The sequence below is a fragment of the Babylonia areolata genome, chromosome 2 (genome assembly GCF_041734735.1).
Source record: "Babylonia areolata isolate BAREFJ2019XMU chromosome 2, ASM4173473v1, whole genome shotgun sequence".
In the NCBI taxonomy this organism is placed as follows: Eukaryota; Metazoa; Mollusca; class Gastropoda; order Neogastropoda; family Buccinidae; genus Babylonia; species Babylonia areolata.
Window position 1 is genome coordinate 49933124 of NC_134877.1, and position 12500 is coordinate 49945623.

At 43.6% G+C, this 12500-nt stretch overlaps 1 protein-coding gene across 2 annotated transcripts in view; it reads right to left on the reverse strand.

Moving 5' to 3' along the window:
* Nucleotides 1-12500, reverse strand: part of LOC143302243 (putative ferric-chelate reductase 1) — a 23563-nt gene that overhangs the window by 8743 nt on the left and 2320 nt on the right. The window contains exons 2-9 of one of the 2 annotated variants that reach the window (XM_076616840.1): nt 8931-9259; nt 7589-7728; nt 4381-4475; nt 3431-3560; nt 2144-2338; nt 1160-1258; nt 493-646; nt 1-222 (exon numbers count right to left, since the gene is read on the reverse strand). The exon at nt 1-222 is cut by the window's left edge and continues 14 nt beyond it. In XM_076616840.1, coding sequence (XP_076472955.1) covers nt 1-222; nt 493-646; nt 1160-1258; nt 2144-2338; nt 3431-3560; nt 4381-4475; nt 7589-7728; nt 8931-9153 — 1258 coding nt within the window. In that variant the 5' untranslated portion in view covers nt 9154-9259. Of the gene's footprint in view, nt 223-492; nt 647-1159; nt 1259-2143; nt 2339-3430; nt 3561-4380; nt 4476-7588; nt 7729-8930; nt 9263-12500 lie in introns of both variants that reach the window. The other variant, XM_076616831.1, reaches the window with a different exon arrangement.

Below are 12500 nucleotides of genomic sequence, written 5' to 3' on the forward strand. Positions count from 1 at the left end.
TGACTCCACAGGCAGTCTCTGTAGGCCAGACGTGTTTGAAAAAGCGCGCCACCAGAACTCCGATACTCGCCGAAAGGATCCAAGCCAGAGTCATCAAGCAGCCGTGAAGTTTCACCAGAACAGTCGACTGCGCACGCGCGCCAATGTCCACGTGAGAGGTGACGTCATAGTGGTTTTCTGTCACGAAGGCGTTGGATTGGTCGTGTGGCAGTGGGTCCCAGCCTGCGAAATGATTTTGAAACTACTTACCACAGAGAATTCGTTTCACTTATTTCTTGCCGGAGAAAAAAAAAAAGGTTTAGGAACGTTAATGATAATATAATCACAAACATCGTCCGTACACGTATTATATACTATTATCAGAAGCATATTCATACAGCAGTGCTGAAATTATGCATGTAATATACCATTCTGTTGGAAGCAAAATTCAAAACCCAAGTGCGCGCGCGCGCACACACACACACACACATACACACACACACACACACTGACCATTAGCCTCTCCTCTAGCCATCAGGATGTGGAAAGGTGTTGTCAGGTTGTAGACTTGAGGTCCCCCTCCCTTCACAACAATCTGGCGGTGAACTGTGCACGTGAAAACCCCGTCCACCACACTCCCTGTCGCGTTGCTCAGTCCTATCTTGGCCTGCATGAAAAACGTGAAGGCTACATCGTATGTGTTTTCCCAAACTAGCTGGACTGTTCCAGAGAAAAAATGTATATCACATCATTTTCATCATCATTTTTATTATTGTTGATGTTTATGTTTTCGGCATTGAAATTCCTTTCAGCGACAGCTTGAGTTAATTCTTATGACATTTGAGTTGTTTTCCGACAAAAAGTGATGTCATTATCTAACAGTGTGGGGTTATTTTATTTTATTATTATCATTATCATTGCTATTATTATTATTGTTATTATCATTATTATTCGTAGTAGTAGTAGTAGTAGTAGTAGTAGTATTCTGTTGTTCTTGTGTTTAGCATTATTATCATTCTTAGTAGTACTAATAGTTGTAGTAGAGGTAGTAGTATTTTGTTGTTTTCGTTGTTGTGTTTAGCATTATCATTTATTATTATTATTATTATTATTATTATTATTATTATCATCATTATCAGTAGTAGTAGTAGTATAAGGTTTAGTTTTCTGGCAAACTCACATCAGGGCTGACTTTCTTGTTCTCATAATTCTCGTTGTAGGCACTGAAGGCTTGAATTTCCCCGTTGTTTGTCACGCATTCTGTCACACTTGCTGGATTCTGCACATATATGTACACACGCACACACACACGTGCACACACACACACGCACGCACGCACGCACACACACACACACACACACACACCAGTCAGCTTGCCTGTTATCTACCTGTCTATATTTCGCTTATTTGTCTCACACCTGTGTGCTGCTCACTCGGTTTATCAAGCACAAAGACATTCTCCAACTTGTTCAGTCACTGCTCAGTCTCTTTCTATCTGCTTGTCTCTGTCAATGTGTGTGTGTGTGTGTCTCTCTCTCTTTGTCCGTAGATATACAGGCCTGTCTGTCTGTGTTTTTCCTGTCGTTCATACACTTTCAGGTTGTAGTGTGTGTCTCCATCCCGCCTGCACCCCCTCCATCCCTTTGTCTGTCCCTGGTTCACACGTGTTGAGTTCTTACTTTTGCCATCCTGTGCCCCTAGTCATGTTAATTTCAAAAGTGTTTTTGGGTGTGTTGGTTTTTTTTTTCTTTCTTTCCTTCCATCTTTGTGTGTGTGTGTGTGTGTGTGTGTGTGTGTGTGTGTGTGTGTGTGTGTGTGTGTGTGTCCTCTGTGTGTGTGTCTGTGTGTGCCATCATGTACCCCTAGTCATGTTAATTTCAAAAGTGTTTTTGGTGGGTTTTTTTTCTTTCTTTCCTTCCATCTTTGTGTGTGTGTGTGTGTGTGTGTGTGTGTGTGTGTGTGTGTGTGTGTGTGTGTGTGTGCAGTTTTAAAACTTATATAAACCTTTGTTAGAAAAAACAAAAACAACAACTTCTTCCAACATCCATCCGACGTATCTTCCGTCTTTACACCCCTTCCCCCCTCTTTCTATCCTTCCTTTCGTCATTTTTTCCGTCCACCCATCCATCCATCCATCCATCCGTTTTCTCCGTTAACCACACACCATTTTGGCCTGAGTTCCAAAGCCCAAGGCCACCCACAAGTTGTTCCCGGAAGCGACAGCGGATTTGAAGGAGATGACCAGTGATTGGTTGGCTTTGTACCACGTGGCCAGGAAGGTGCAGTTGACGTCACCATGACAGTCGCCATAGCAGGCTTTCGTCTGGCCACAGCCTGGGTCTTTGGGAAAGTGGGTTGTCTGGGGAGAGGTCATAATAATAATAATAATAATGTACATTTATATAGCGCCCTTTCTCACTAAGAGCTCAAGGCGCTTTACATGAAAGAAAAATATTACAAGTAACATAAAAAATTCATGGCCACTCTTTCTCAAAAACCCCTCCCCCCACTCACACTCTCCCTTTCCCACTCTACATACATCCAAAGTGAGCTGACATGGGTGGTGTTGGAGAAAAGGAAGCTGAAAGTACTTATAGATAGGTTTTAAAAAGACGAGTCTTTAGTGATGAGCGAAAAGCAGAAATAGAATCAGATGCACGGATATGATAAGGAAGGTTGTTCCAGACGTGAGGAGCAGCAAAGAAGAAAGAACGTTCACCATGGATCATCTTGTATTGACACGAGGAAGTTTCAAAAGGCAACAGTCAGAGGAAGAGCGGAGATTTCTTGTGGGAGTGTAAACACTGACAAGGTCAGAAATATAAGAATTAGAAGTTTTGTTTTGGTTTTGTTTTCAAACGTAAATCAGTGCTTGTTTTGTTGGTTGGTCGTTTGCTATTGACTGTGGTGGGATGTGGGTGCGTGGGTGTGTGTGTGTGTGTGTGCACGCGCGCGTGCGAGTGTGTGTTCTCACTGCTTTGTTTCTCGTTTTTCCTGTTTAAATTGTCATTACATTTGCTCCTTGTGCATTAGTGTACGTAACGTCTTTTCATTAATCATGATAGCAGCAAGGAGGGCAAAGCGTTGTGTCTTTGGCAGTATGTGTGTGTGTATGTACGTGCGCACTGCATGTGTATCCCGGTGCATAACGTGTTATTACCGACGTGTCTGTGCGCACTTGTATGTTGTGTATGTCCATAATCATGCGCGTGTGCATTGGCGTTACCACATGACATTATGTAACTGCACAGGGGAGCGACAAACATTCATTAAACATACACATACACATAGCATCAACAATCAGTATGTCTGGACGCCTGGGACAAAACAGAACTCTTATCCGACAGTTCAGGTGTACTGGACGCAAAAAACATAAACGCAGTCCTATGGTTTTAAAGTTGTCAGAATAACTGGACACGAAAGCCTCAGAAATACATCAGTGTGGAGTCACCGTTGGTTGCGTAGTCGGTGGTGGCGCAGTCGTGGTGACGTTTTGATTGGCTGGGGGGTAACCACGTGGTTTGAGGACCCCGGATGTCAAATTTACCCAGTAGGTGCTGAAACTTTGAACAACGGCGCCTCTGTAATCACAAAATAAAAATTGTCATTTCTTCGGAGGCTGCAACTTTGAACATGGTTGAGTCCGTGTGTGTGTGTGTGTTTGTGTATGTACATGTGTATACTCAGTGATGTGCGTGCACACAGGCGCAAGCGCGTGTGTATGTGTATACGTGCACGCACGCGCGTGCATGTGGACTCCAACATTGACTTCAAATGCCCAATTTCTCGTCTTTCTCCGTCTTTCTTTTGTCTTTCTCCTTTCTTTCCATGTTTTTTTTTATTTTTTATTTTTTTATTTTTTACTGTGATTTCCTGTCTTTGACATTCTGCCTGTTTTTCTTTCTTACTTGCTGAAACGTAAACTTCCTATTCGATCACTCTCTTTTTGTCTGTCGGTCTCTTTCTTCCCCCCCCCCCCCCCCCTCCCGGCCCCATACCCCTTCTCTCTCTCTCTCTCTCACACACACACATACACACACACTCACACATACACACATCCGGCTACATATTCTTGCCAGCTTACGAACAAGGATGCACTGTCATGTACAGAAACACACACACACGGGAGCGCTCGCACCCCCTCCTCCACCCCCACACCCCCACTACATACACACAGACTACACATACACACACGCGCACACCACACGCACACACGCGCGCACACCACACACACACACACACAGAGGGTAGGACTCGCGTGCGCGCAAACGCACACAAACCCCACACACACTCACACAGAGTAGGACTCGCGTGCGCACAAACGCACACACAGAGGGTAGGACTCTCATGCGCGCAAACACACACACACACACACACACACACACACACACAGGGACTCACGTGAACACAATGTCGTCCTGTCCAGACGAGGGAGGAGTCCAGACCAGAACGACAGACTGTTTCTCAGAGGGGTCGGTGTGCGTCACGCCTGTATTCTGAGCAACATAACACCACACACACATATACGTCTCCCTTCCGCCCCCCCCCCTCCTCTCTCTCTCTCTCTGTTTTTCTCTGCTGAAATGCAAGCACGACCACACACACACACACACACACACACACGTGTTTCTTGCATCTGCGGTGCTCACATAACAGCCGATCACACACCAACTTGCGATATGTTGAAGTCTCAAATCTCTGAACTGAAATCATCTTCAGTCCATTGCTAATGTATGACTTTTGAACTCCTTGTTAAATAGTCCACTTGGTTCGCTGTAAAAGTTGTTAGTTTTTCATTAGAAATATGTTATACTGTTATGCTTTTTTTTTTTTAAAGCAAAACTTAAATCATTCTCTATATGTAACACACACACACACACATACACACACACATATATATATATATATATATATATATATATATACGCGCGCGCACACACACACACACTTTCACTTACTCGCATGCGTACACAGTAATTTCCCCGCCCCCTCCACTCACTCGATTTTTTCCTTCCCCCGTCTAATATCACAGTGAAAAGACGTTAAACTAAAGAACGAACACACACACACACACACACACACACACACACACACACACACACACACACACACACACACACCTGTCATGTACACCGGCACACACACACACACACACATCCACATGTACACACACATAGAGACATGAGCACAGAAACACACATACACGCCCGCGCACACATACACTCCTACTTTTTCTTCTTTCTCTCCTTCCTCCTCCTTTCAGTCCTCATTTTTTCAAGCTCTTTCTTCTTCTTTTGGTTTCTCCTTTTTCTATTCCTGGTCTTCTTCCTGTTCTTGTTCTCCTTCTCCTCTCCCCCTCCTCCTCCAGCAATCTCCCTCTCCTTCTCTCCATCCTCCTTTTCTCCCCCTCCCCCTCCTCCTCCTCCACCCAAACCACCCCTCATCTTCCTTCTTCTTTTTCTTCATCTCTTCTCCCTCCTCCTCCTCCCTTTTCTCCTTCTCCGGGCCAGTCTTCATACAGCCAGTCTTTTATTTTTATTTTTAATTTTTTAAATTTTTTACTCATTTCTTGTGGTCTTTCTTCATATCGTTTTTTGACATTTTCCGGTTTGAGGGGTGGACGAAAAAAAAAAAGCGATTGCTTGCTTATTCTATTCCCCTTAGAAAGAAAATGCATCTTCAATTCCCCCCCACCCTCTCTCTCTCTCTTCACTATAACATTTATCGTAGTGATCATCATAATACCATCATCATTTCTACAATGATTTTTTTTTTACTCTAAAAACTGACGACAATAATTATATGCAGTGAGGGCTGTACGTATTGTCACCTTTCTCTGCCAACATTGATTTTCTTCCCTTGTGTGTGGAGGGGAGGACATTCAGATCTGATGTCCTGCAACCGCATTTTTGTTTGTTTCTTAATTTGCTTTTTTACGCTCCGGTTCTTCTTCTTCTTTCTCCATTCACATTGTTCTTACTCCTGTGTTCTCGTTATGTTCGTCGTCAACGTCTTCTACTATTCCTCCCCCACCACCCTCTCCCTGTTCTTCCTTCCTCGTTTTAGTCGTGGCATTTTCATTGTCTTGCTCCTACTCTTTTATTGTTACCCCACCTTCCTTTTCTTCCCCTCTTCATTCTGCGTCTCCTCTTTCTTCACTTCTTCCTCCGTTTTCTCCTTCTCCTACATGTTCTCTCCTCCTCCACCTACGTGTTTTCTTTCTCCACTGCTCTCTCCTCCTCGTCCGCATTCGTATGATCGGTCCGGTTTGTGAAATCAAATGAATCGATTGCCTATGACATGTCTCCCAGGCATCCTGACACTAATTCTGTGGCGTCCTTTTCCCTCCATGTGCCCCACCCCCTTCATCCACCACTTCCTCTTCATCCTAATCCTCCTCCTCCTCCTTCGCCACCTCCTTCCTACCCACATTCAGGTCTCAGTCCCCCAGACAACCTCATCCTCATAACTCCTGTAGCATCGTTTTCCGTGTCACCCCTCCTCCCCCCGCTCCGCCTCTTCCTCCTTTTCTCCCTCTTCCTCATCCTCCTTTTCTCCCTCTTCCTCATCCTCCTTTTCTCCCTCTTCCCCATCCTCCTTTTCTCCCTGTTCCTCATCCTCCTTTTCTCCCTCTTCCTCATCCTTTTCTGCCTCTTCCTCATCCTCCTTTTCTCCCTGTTCCTCATCCTCCTTTTCTCCCTCTTCCTCCTTTTCTCCCTCTTCCTCATCCTCCTTTTCTCCCTGTTCCTCATCCTCCTTTTCTCCCTCTTCCTCCTTTTCTCCCTCTTCCTCATCCTCCTTTTCTCCCTGTTCCCCATCCTCCTTTTCTCCCTCTTCCCCATCCTCCTTTTCTCCCTGTTCCTCATCCTCCTTTTCTCCCTCTTCCTCCTTTTCTCCCTCTTCCCCATCCTCCTTTTCTCCCTCTTCCCCATCCTCCTCCTTTTCTCCCTGTTCCCCATCCTCCTTTTCTCCCTGTTCCTCATCCTCCTTTTCTCCCTGTTCCTCATCCTCCTTTTCTCCCTGTTCCTCCTTTTCTCCCTGTTCCTCATCCTCCTTTTCTCCCTGTTCCCCATCCTCCTTCTCTCCCTGTTCCTCATCCTCCTTCTCTCCCTGTTCCTCATCCTCCTTTTCTCCCTCTTCCTCATCCTCCTTTTCTCCCTCTTCCCCATCCTCCTTCTCTCCCTGTTCCTCATCCTCCTTTTCTCCCTCTTCCCCATCCTCCTTCTCTCCCTGTTCCTCATCCTCCTTTTCTCCCTCTTCCTCATCCTCCTTTTCTCCCTCTTCCCCATCCTCCTTTTCTCCCTGTTCCCCATCCTCCTTTTCTCCCTGTTCCTCATCCTCCTTTTCTCCCTGTTCCTCCTCCTCCTTTTCTCCCTTTTCTCCCTGTTCCTCATCCTCCTTTTCTCCCTGTTCCTCATCCTCCTTCTCTCCCTGTTCCTCATCCTCCTTTTCTCCCTGTTCCCCATCCTCCCTCTCGCCCCTAGTCACGTTCTCAGTCCAGTTTAATTCATTCTTCCTTTCTTTCATCTAAAAAAGACAACAAAAAACAAAACCCCAAAACAGAAACAACAACAAACGAAAACAAACAAACTGACAACGGCAGACTTACTCCATTGTCGCCACACTGAGGCTGAGACTCTGACGTATTTGCAAACGAGCCCAGGTATTCCGTGGTGTTGCCCGCCACCCGATGGGCACCCACCAGGAACCCCTTAAATGGCGTGCCCCCATTGGTCACTTGCACGGTCACTGTCCACATATGGAACAGAATCAATTACTCCCAGCTCCAAGACCAAAATAAAGTCCTGAATAACTTCACCTTGATGGCTTTTTGCCAGTGGGTCGTTAAACTCCAACTTCAAGGTCATCATCAGCTTAATTAACCAACTCCGTGTACAATCTAACCATAAAAAGCTAAAGCATTGATTCGTTAAATCCACTCTTAGGCGATTCCTAACAGCATAAGGTCGAAATCTCCTGTCGTCAAATTCTTCAAATAACCGGATACTTCCATAGTGATTTGTCCACACAATGCATTTTACTGACAGCGTATTAAAACATAGCCGACCACAAAGGTAATATTAGTCTTATTTCAGAAGGCACGAAAACAATTACAAAAAGCATACCATTGCATCAGATATTGCTGAGTATCACATGCTATTCAAATTGATATTCCATTAAAACGATAAAGTAAAACTGCTTTTTTAAAATTATTTTTTTTATTGCTCTTTGTACATAGAAAAAACTGGTTGGTTCGTTATGCTGTGGTTGAATAATACGCACTGTTTAAATTATTACCAAGTTCTCTATGGAACTGTTTTATTCAGACAAAAAGTTGCAGAAGCACGTAATATTCCCTTGAACCTTTCACACATTAGTATTATGACGGGTGCAAAAGCAGAGTGGTTACAGTCCCGGGTTTGAATCCCGGTCGCAGTAACTTGTGGATAAAGGGTGGACACTTTTTCGATCTTCCATGTCATCAGATGTGCAGATCTGCTTGTGCCTGAACCCCCTTTGTGTGAATGTGCATACAGAAGATCAAATACTCATGTTAAAGATGTCGCAATCCATGCTGGTTGAGCGATAGTTATGAAAACATACCCAGCATGCACAACTCCGAAAACGGAGTATGGCCGCCATATGACAGGATGACTGACAACCGGACATACACCTAAAAGCTCACTCGTACATGGGAGTGAACGTTTGAGTTGAAGCTCACGAACACAGAAGCAGATGAAGACACCAGACATGAATAGCAATTGCAGTTGCCATCAGAGGGTTTCTTCATACTCGGTTAGAAAATCAAATGATTGTTGTTGTTGTTGTTGTTGTTGTTGTTGTTGTTGTAGATGTTGTTCTGCTTCTTCTTCTTGTAATTACGATACAACACATGCACACCCCAAACAGAACGTCACAAGTTATACAGCACATCCTTGTTCCTGGCTCACCGTTCACAGGCGTTCCAGGCGAGTAGACGTTATCTTTCACCACCAGACTGTACGGGGAAGCGGAGGTCTGCGGCGAACCTTTGTGGCACACTTGCGGCGACTGCAATGCGCATGCCTGTTTGCCTGCGCCTGTGGGATAGGCCTGCACGTGCAAGTGTACCGCAAGCGTCGTCGCCAAAGTTAGGACCACAGGCACTTGCAGTGGAGCATTGAGCGAGATCATGTTTGTCGAGGGCTGGTGTAAAGTACGCTGCCTGTGGTCTGCTGACGTTATTTGCTGTTCTTTTTTTCTGACCTCTTTTGGAAGGTTGTTTCTGGGCGGAGAAGACCTGCTGGAGAGAGAGAGAGAGAGAGAGAGAGAGAGAGAGAGAGAGAGAGAGAGAGAGAGAGAATTTTCAATTTTTGTCATTCAGTTGTCTTCAAGTTCATTTCTAGCCCCGTCCTCACACTCCCACCCAATTTTTTTTTAATTCTCTTGCTCACTGAGACACATACAACTTCATGTCGAGTCGGTTATTTATTTTCCTGAATGTCTTTTATCATCAGCGGAGTACATAAACTATTTCTAGGAACTGACGATTTTATTTTCTAATATCGTTTAATTGTCAGCAAAGTATACACAGCGTTTCAAGGAATCAACGATCTTATCTATCTAAACTTAAAATTATCTTATTCGCAATACTGGAAAAATGCTAAAAATGAAATGAAGAAAGAACTGAAGAACGAGTAACAGTCAAAGGAAGCGATTTGATCCCAGCTGATCAACACAGTGAAAAGAACGGAAAGAGGAATAATCAAGGGGAACAGAAGGAAGGAGGCTGAAACGGAAAGAGAGGGGGAACTTAGAGCAGGAAGGGAAAAGAGAAAATTGAAATCTACTATGAATGGCATTCCTGTCCTCATGGCTTTGGATATAATTATCATTTACCGGCCCAACAACCATAAGGCGACTGGCATAAAACAACAACAACAACAACAGGGGAAATGTCAACTGTATTTCCACACAAAAACCATTTAATTTCGGTGAGATTATCAGTTGAAAGATATTCTCGAATTTTGAATGAAATGAATTAATGTGCATTATGTTATTTATGTAAGTCTGTATGTCTGATGTCTGTCTGTCTGTACATGATGTATGTGTGCATGTACATGCAACTTCGCATGCGCGCTTAATATGGGTCAACAATGATAAGTTCTTTTTGTTATCCACACAATAACTTGTCGTCAGTGCACGCGCACGCGCGCGTGTGTGTGCGTGTAACATTATACACCAACAACAAAATATTATTGGTCGCCGTTTCGGTGTTGACTGTCTGTCTGTGCGTATGTATGTATGTATGTACATGTAACTTCGCACACGTGCTTGATATGAGTCAACAATGATAAGGTCTTTTTGTTATTCACACAACAACTGGTAGTGTGTGTGTGTGTGTGTGTGTGTGTGTGTGTGTGTGTGTGTGTGTGTGTGTGTGTGAGACATTATACACCAACAAGAAAATATTATTGGTCGCCGTTTCGGTGTTGACAGAAGCACGTGTCGTTTATTGATTCACTGGACCATGAAATTATATATAAAAAAAAGAAAAAAGAACGAGCAAAAGAGAGGGAGAGAGAGAAATAATAGGATAGACAGACAGACAGACACTGAGACACACACACACACACACACACACACACACACACAGAAAGAGAGAGAGACGATGATGATGATGATGATGATGATGACGATGATGATGTTTTATTGAAGAAACACATAAGGTTCATTTCAATGGGGAGTTGGGGAATAGGTCATTCAAGAACTCGTTGCGTAAAGCTACATTAGCTGAACAAACAAAACATGGTTTTCAACTTCGATTTCAAGCTTACACATTGGGCATAGTATCTGCTGAGGGGATAAATCTGCTCGGTGGCGAAACATATGAGAGTTAATGGGTGAAAAGCCCAATCTGAATAAAAGTTTTGAGCATATGCAATCTTGTAACAACGTAACTGTTAACAGTCCACATATGGCTCAACCTTGAATGGGCATAAAATTTAGAGCGTTGGCTAGTCTGTATTCCTTCTTCCCATTCCCGTAAGAAACTACTGACCAATCTCTCTCTCAAGGTACTCACGAAGACACGTGCGTTACCTACGCCTTGCTGCTGCCATGCTTCAAAGACGCCGTTGTCCCATACGAGGTTCTTGAGGTGAAACACCCAAGATTTCTTGCCTGATTCACTCATAGCACGTGACATTAAATAGGCCTCGTGATGGAGTCGCTCTGGTGTCATTGTGATCAAGCGAAGCCAGTACTTATCAAATCCCACTGCCAAGGTTATATACAAAGTGTATCTACCCAAATCTCCATATATCATCCTGTTAGGAGTTTGCTGGCCAACACGTAACAACCTCTTACATGCAAATAAGTGTACCTTTTCTAGACAACTATCTGTTGAAATCCCCATATTTCGGCACCATACATCAATATTGGCAAAATCTGATAATAAAAAATCTTAAAAAAGACACTGACTGGCACATCACCCAGTCTGAAAAGACTCACACTCGACCAGGAATCCTCCTTTGTGAAAAACAATAACTTTTGTTTTGGATAGATTTAATTCCATGTCAAAAGTGTCAGCGAAACTTTTCAAAATGTTTATCTGGTTTTGTAAGCCAGCAGCTGAGTAAGAGGTCAGGGCTACAATCATCAGCTGCAAACAAAATTAATAAAATCACCACAATATCTGTTGAAAGCTGGACAACATGCTTACCATTTCTTGCAATTTCAAGGGCCAATTCATTAAATAAGAAAGAAAATGAAATGGGTGAAAGCACACATCCCTGTCTCACCACAATGGGACACTCGAAAAATTCAGTGATACTGTCTTGGCATCGCACAGAAGAGAGCAGAGACTTGTAGATACTGGTCAAAATGAGAAGCATTTTCCCACCGATACCTACCTGACGTAGAGTCTTCCACAATGTTGCTCTGTTTACACGGTCAAAAGCTTTCTTAAAATCTACAAAACAAAGACAGACTTTTCCTGACATTTTCAACAAATATTTCTAGACAACTGCTTACAAAACATAAATGCTATCAACAGTCGAATAACCTGCACGAAAACCGCCCTGTACCTCATCTCAAGCAATAATCTACCTAACTCATTAACCACTATATCTTCTGAGTGGCGTAACGAATAAAGATCTGACTGAACCACTGACTGAATATTCTCATTCACATCATCGTTAGCAACAAGAAAATATTATTGGTCACCATTCCGGTGTTGACAGAAGCACGTGTCATTTATTGATTCACTGGACCATGAAATTAGAAAAAAAGGAGAAAAAAAAGCGAGCGAAAGAGAGGGAGAGAGACAGAAATAATAGGATAGACAGACAGACAGACATAGAGAGAGACAGACTGAGAGAGAAAGAGACAGACAGACAGAGAGAGAGAGAGAGAAACAGAGAGAGAGACAGAGAGAGAGAGAGAGAGGAGAAAAGCCAAGACAGGACAAGACAAGACAAGACAAGACAAGACAAGACAGTGATGCACCTTTTTCATCAAAAACTCACCTTTGATAGGGT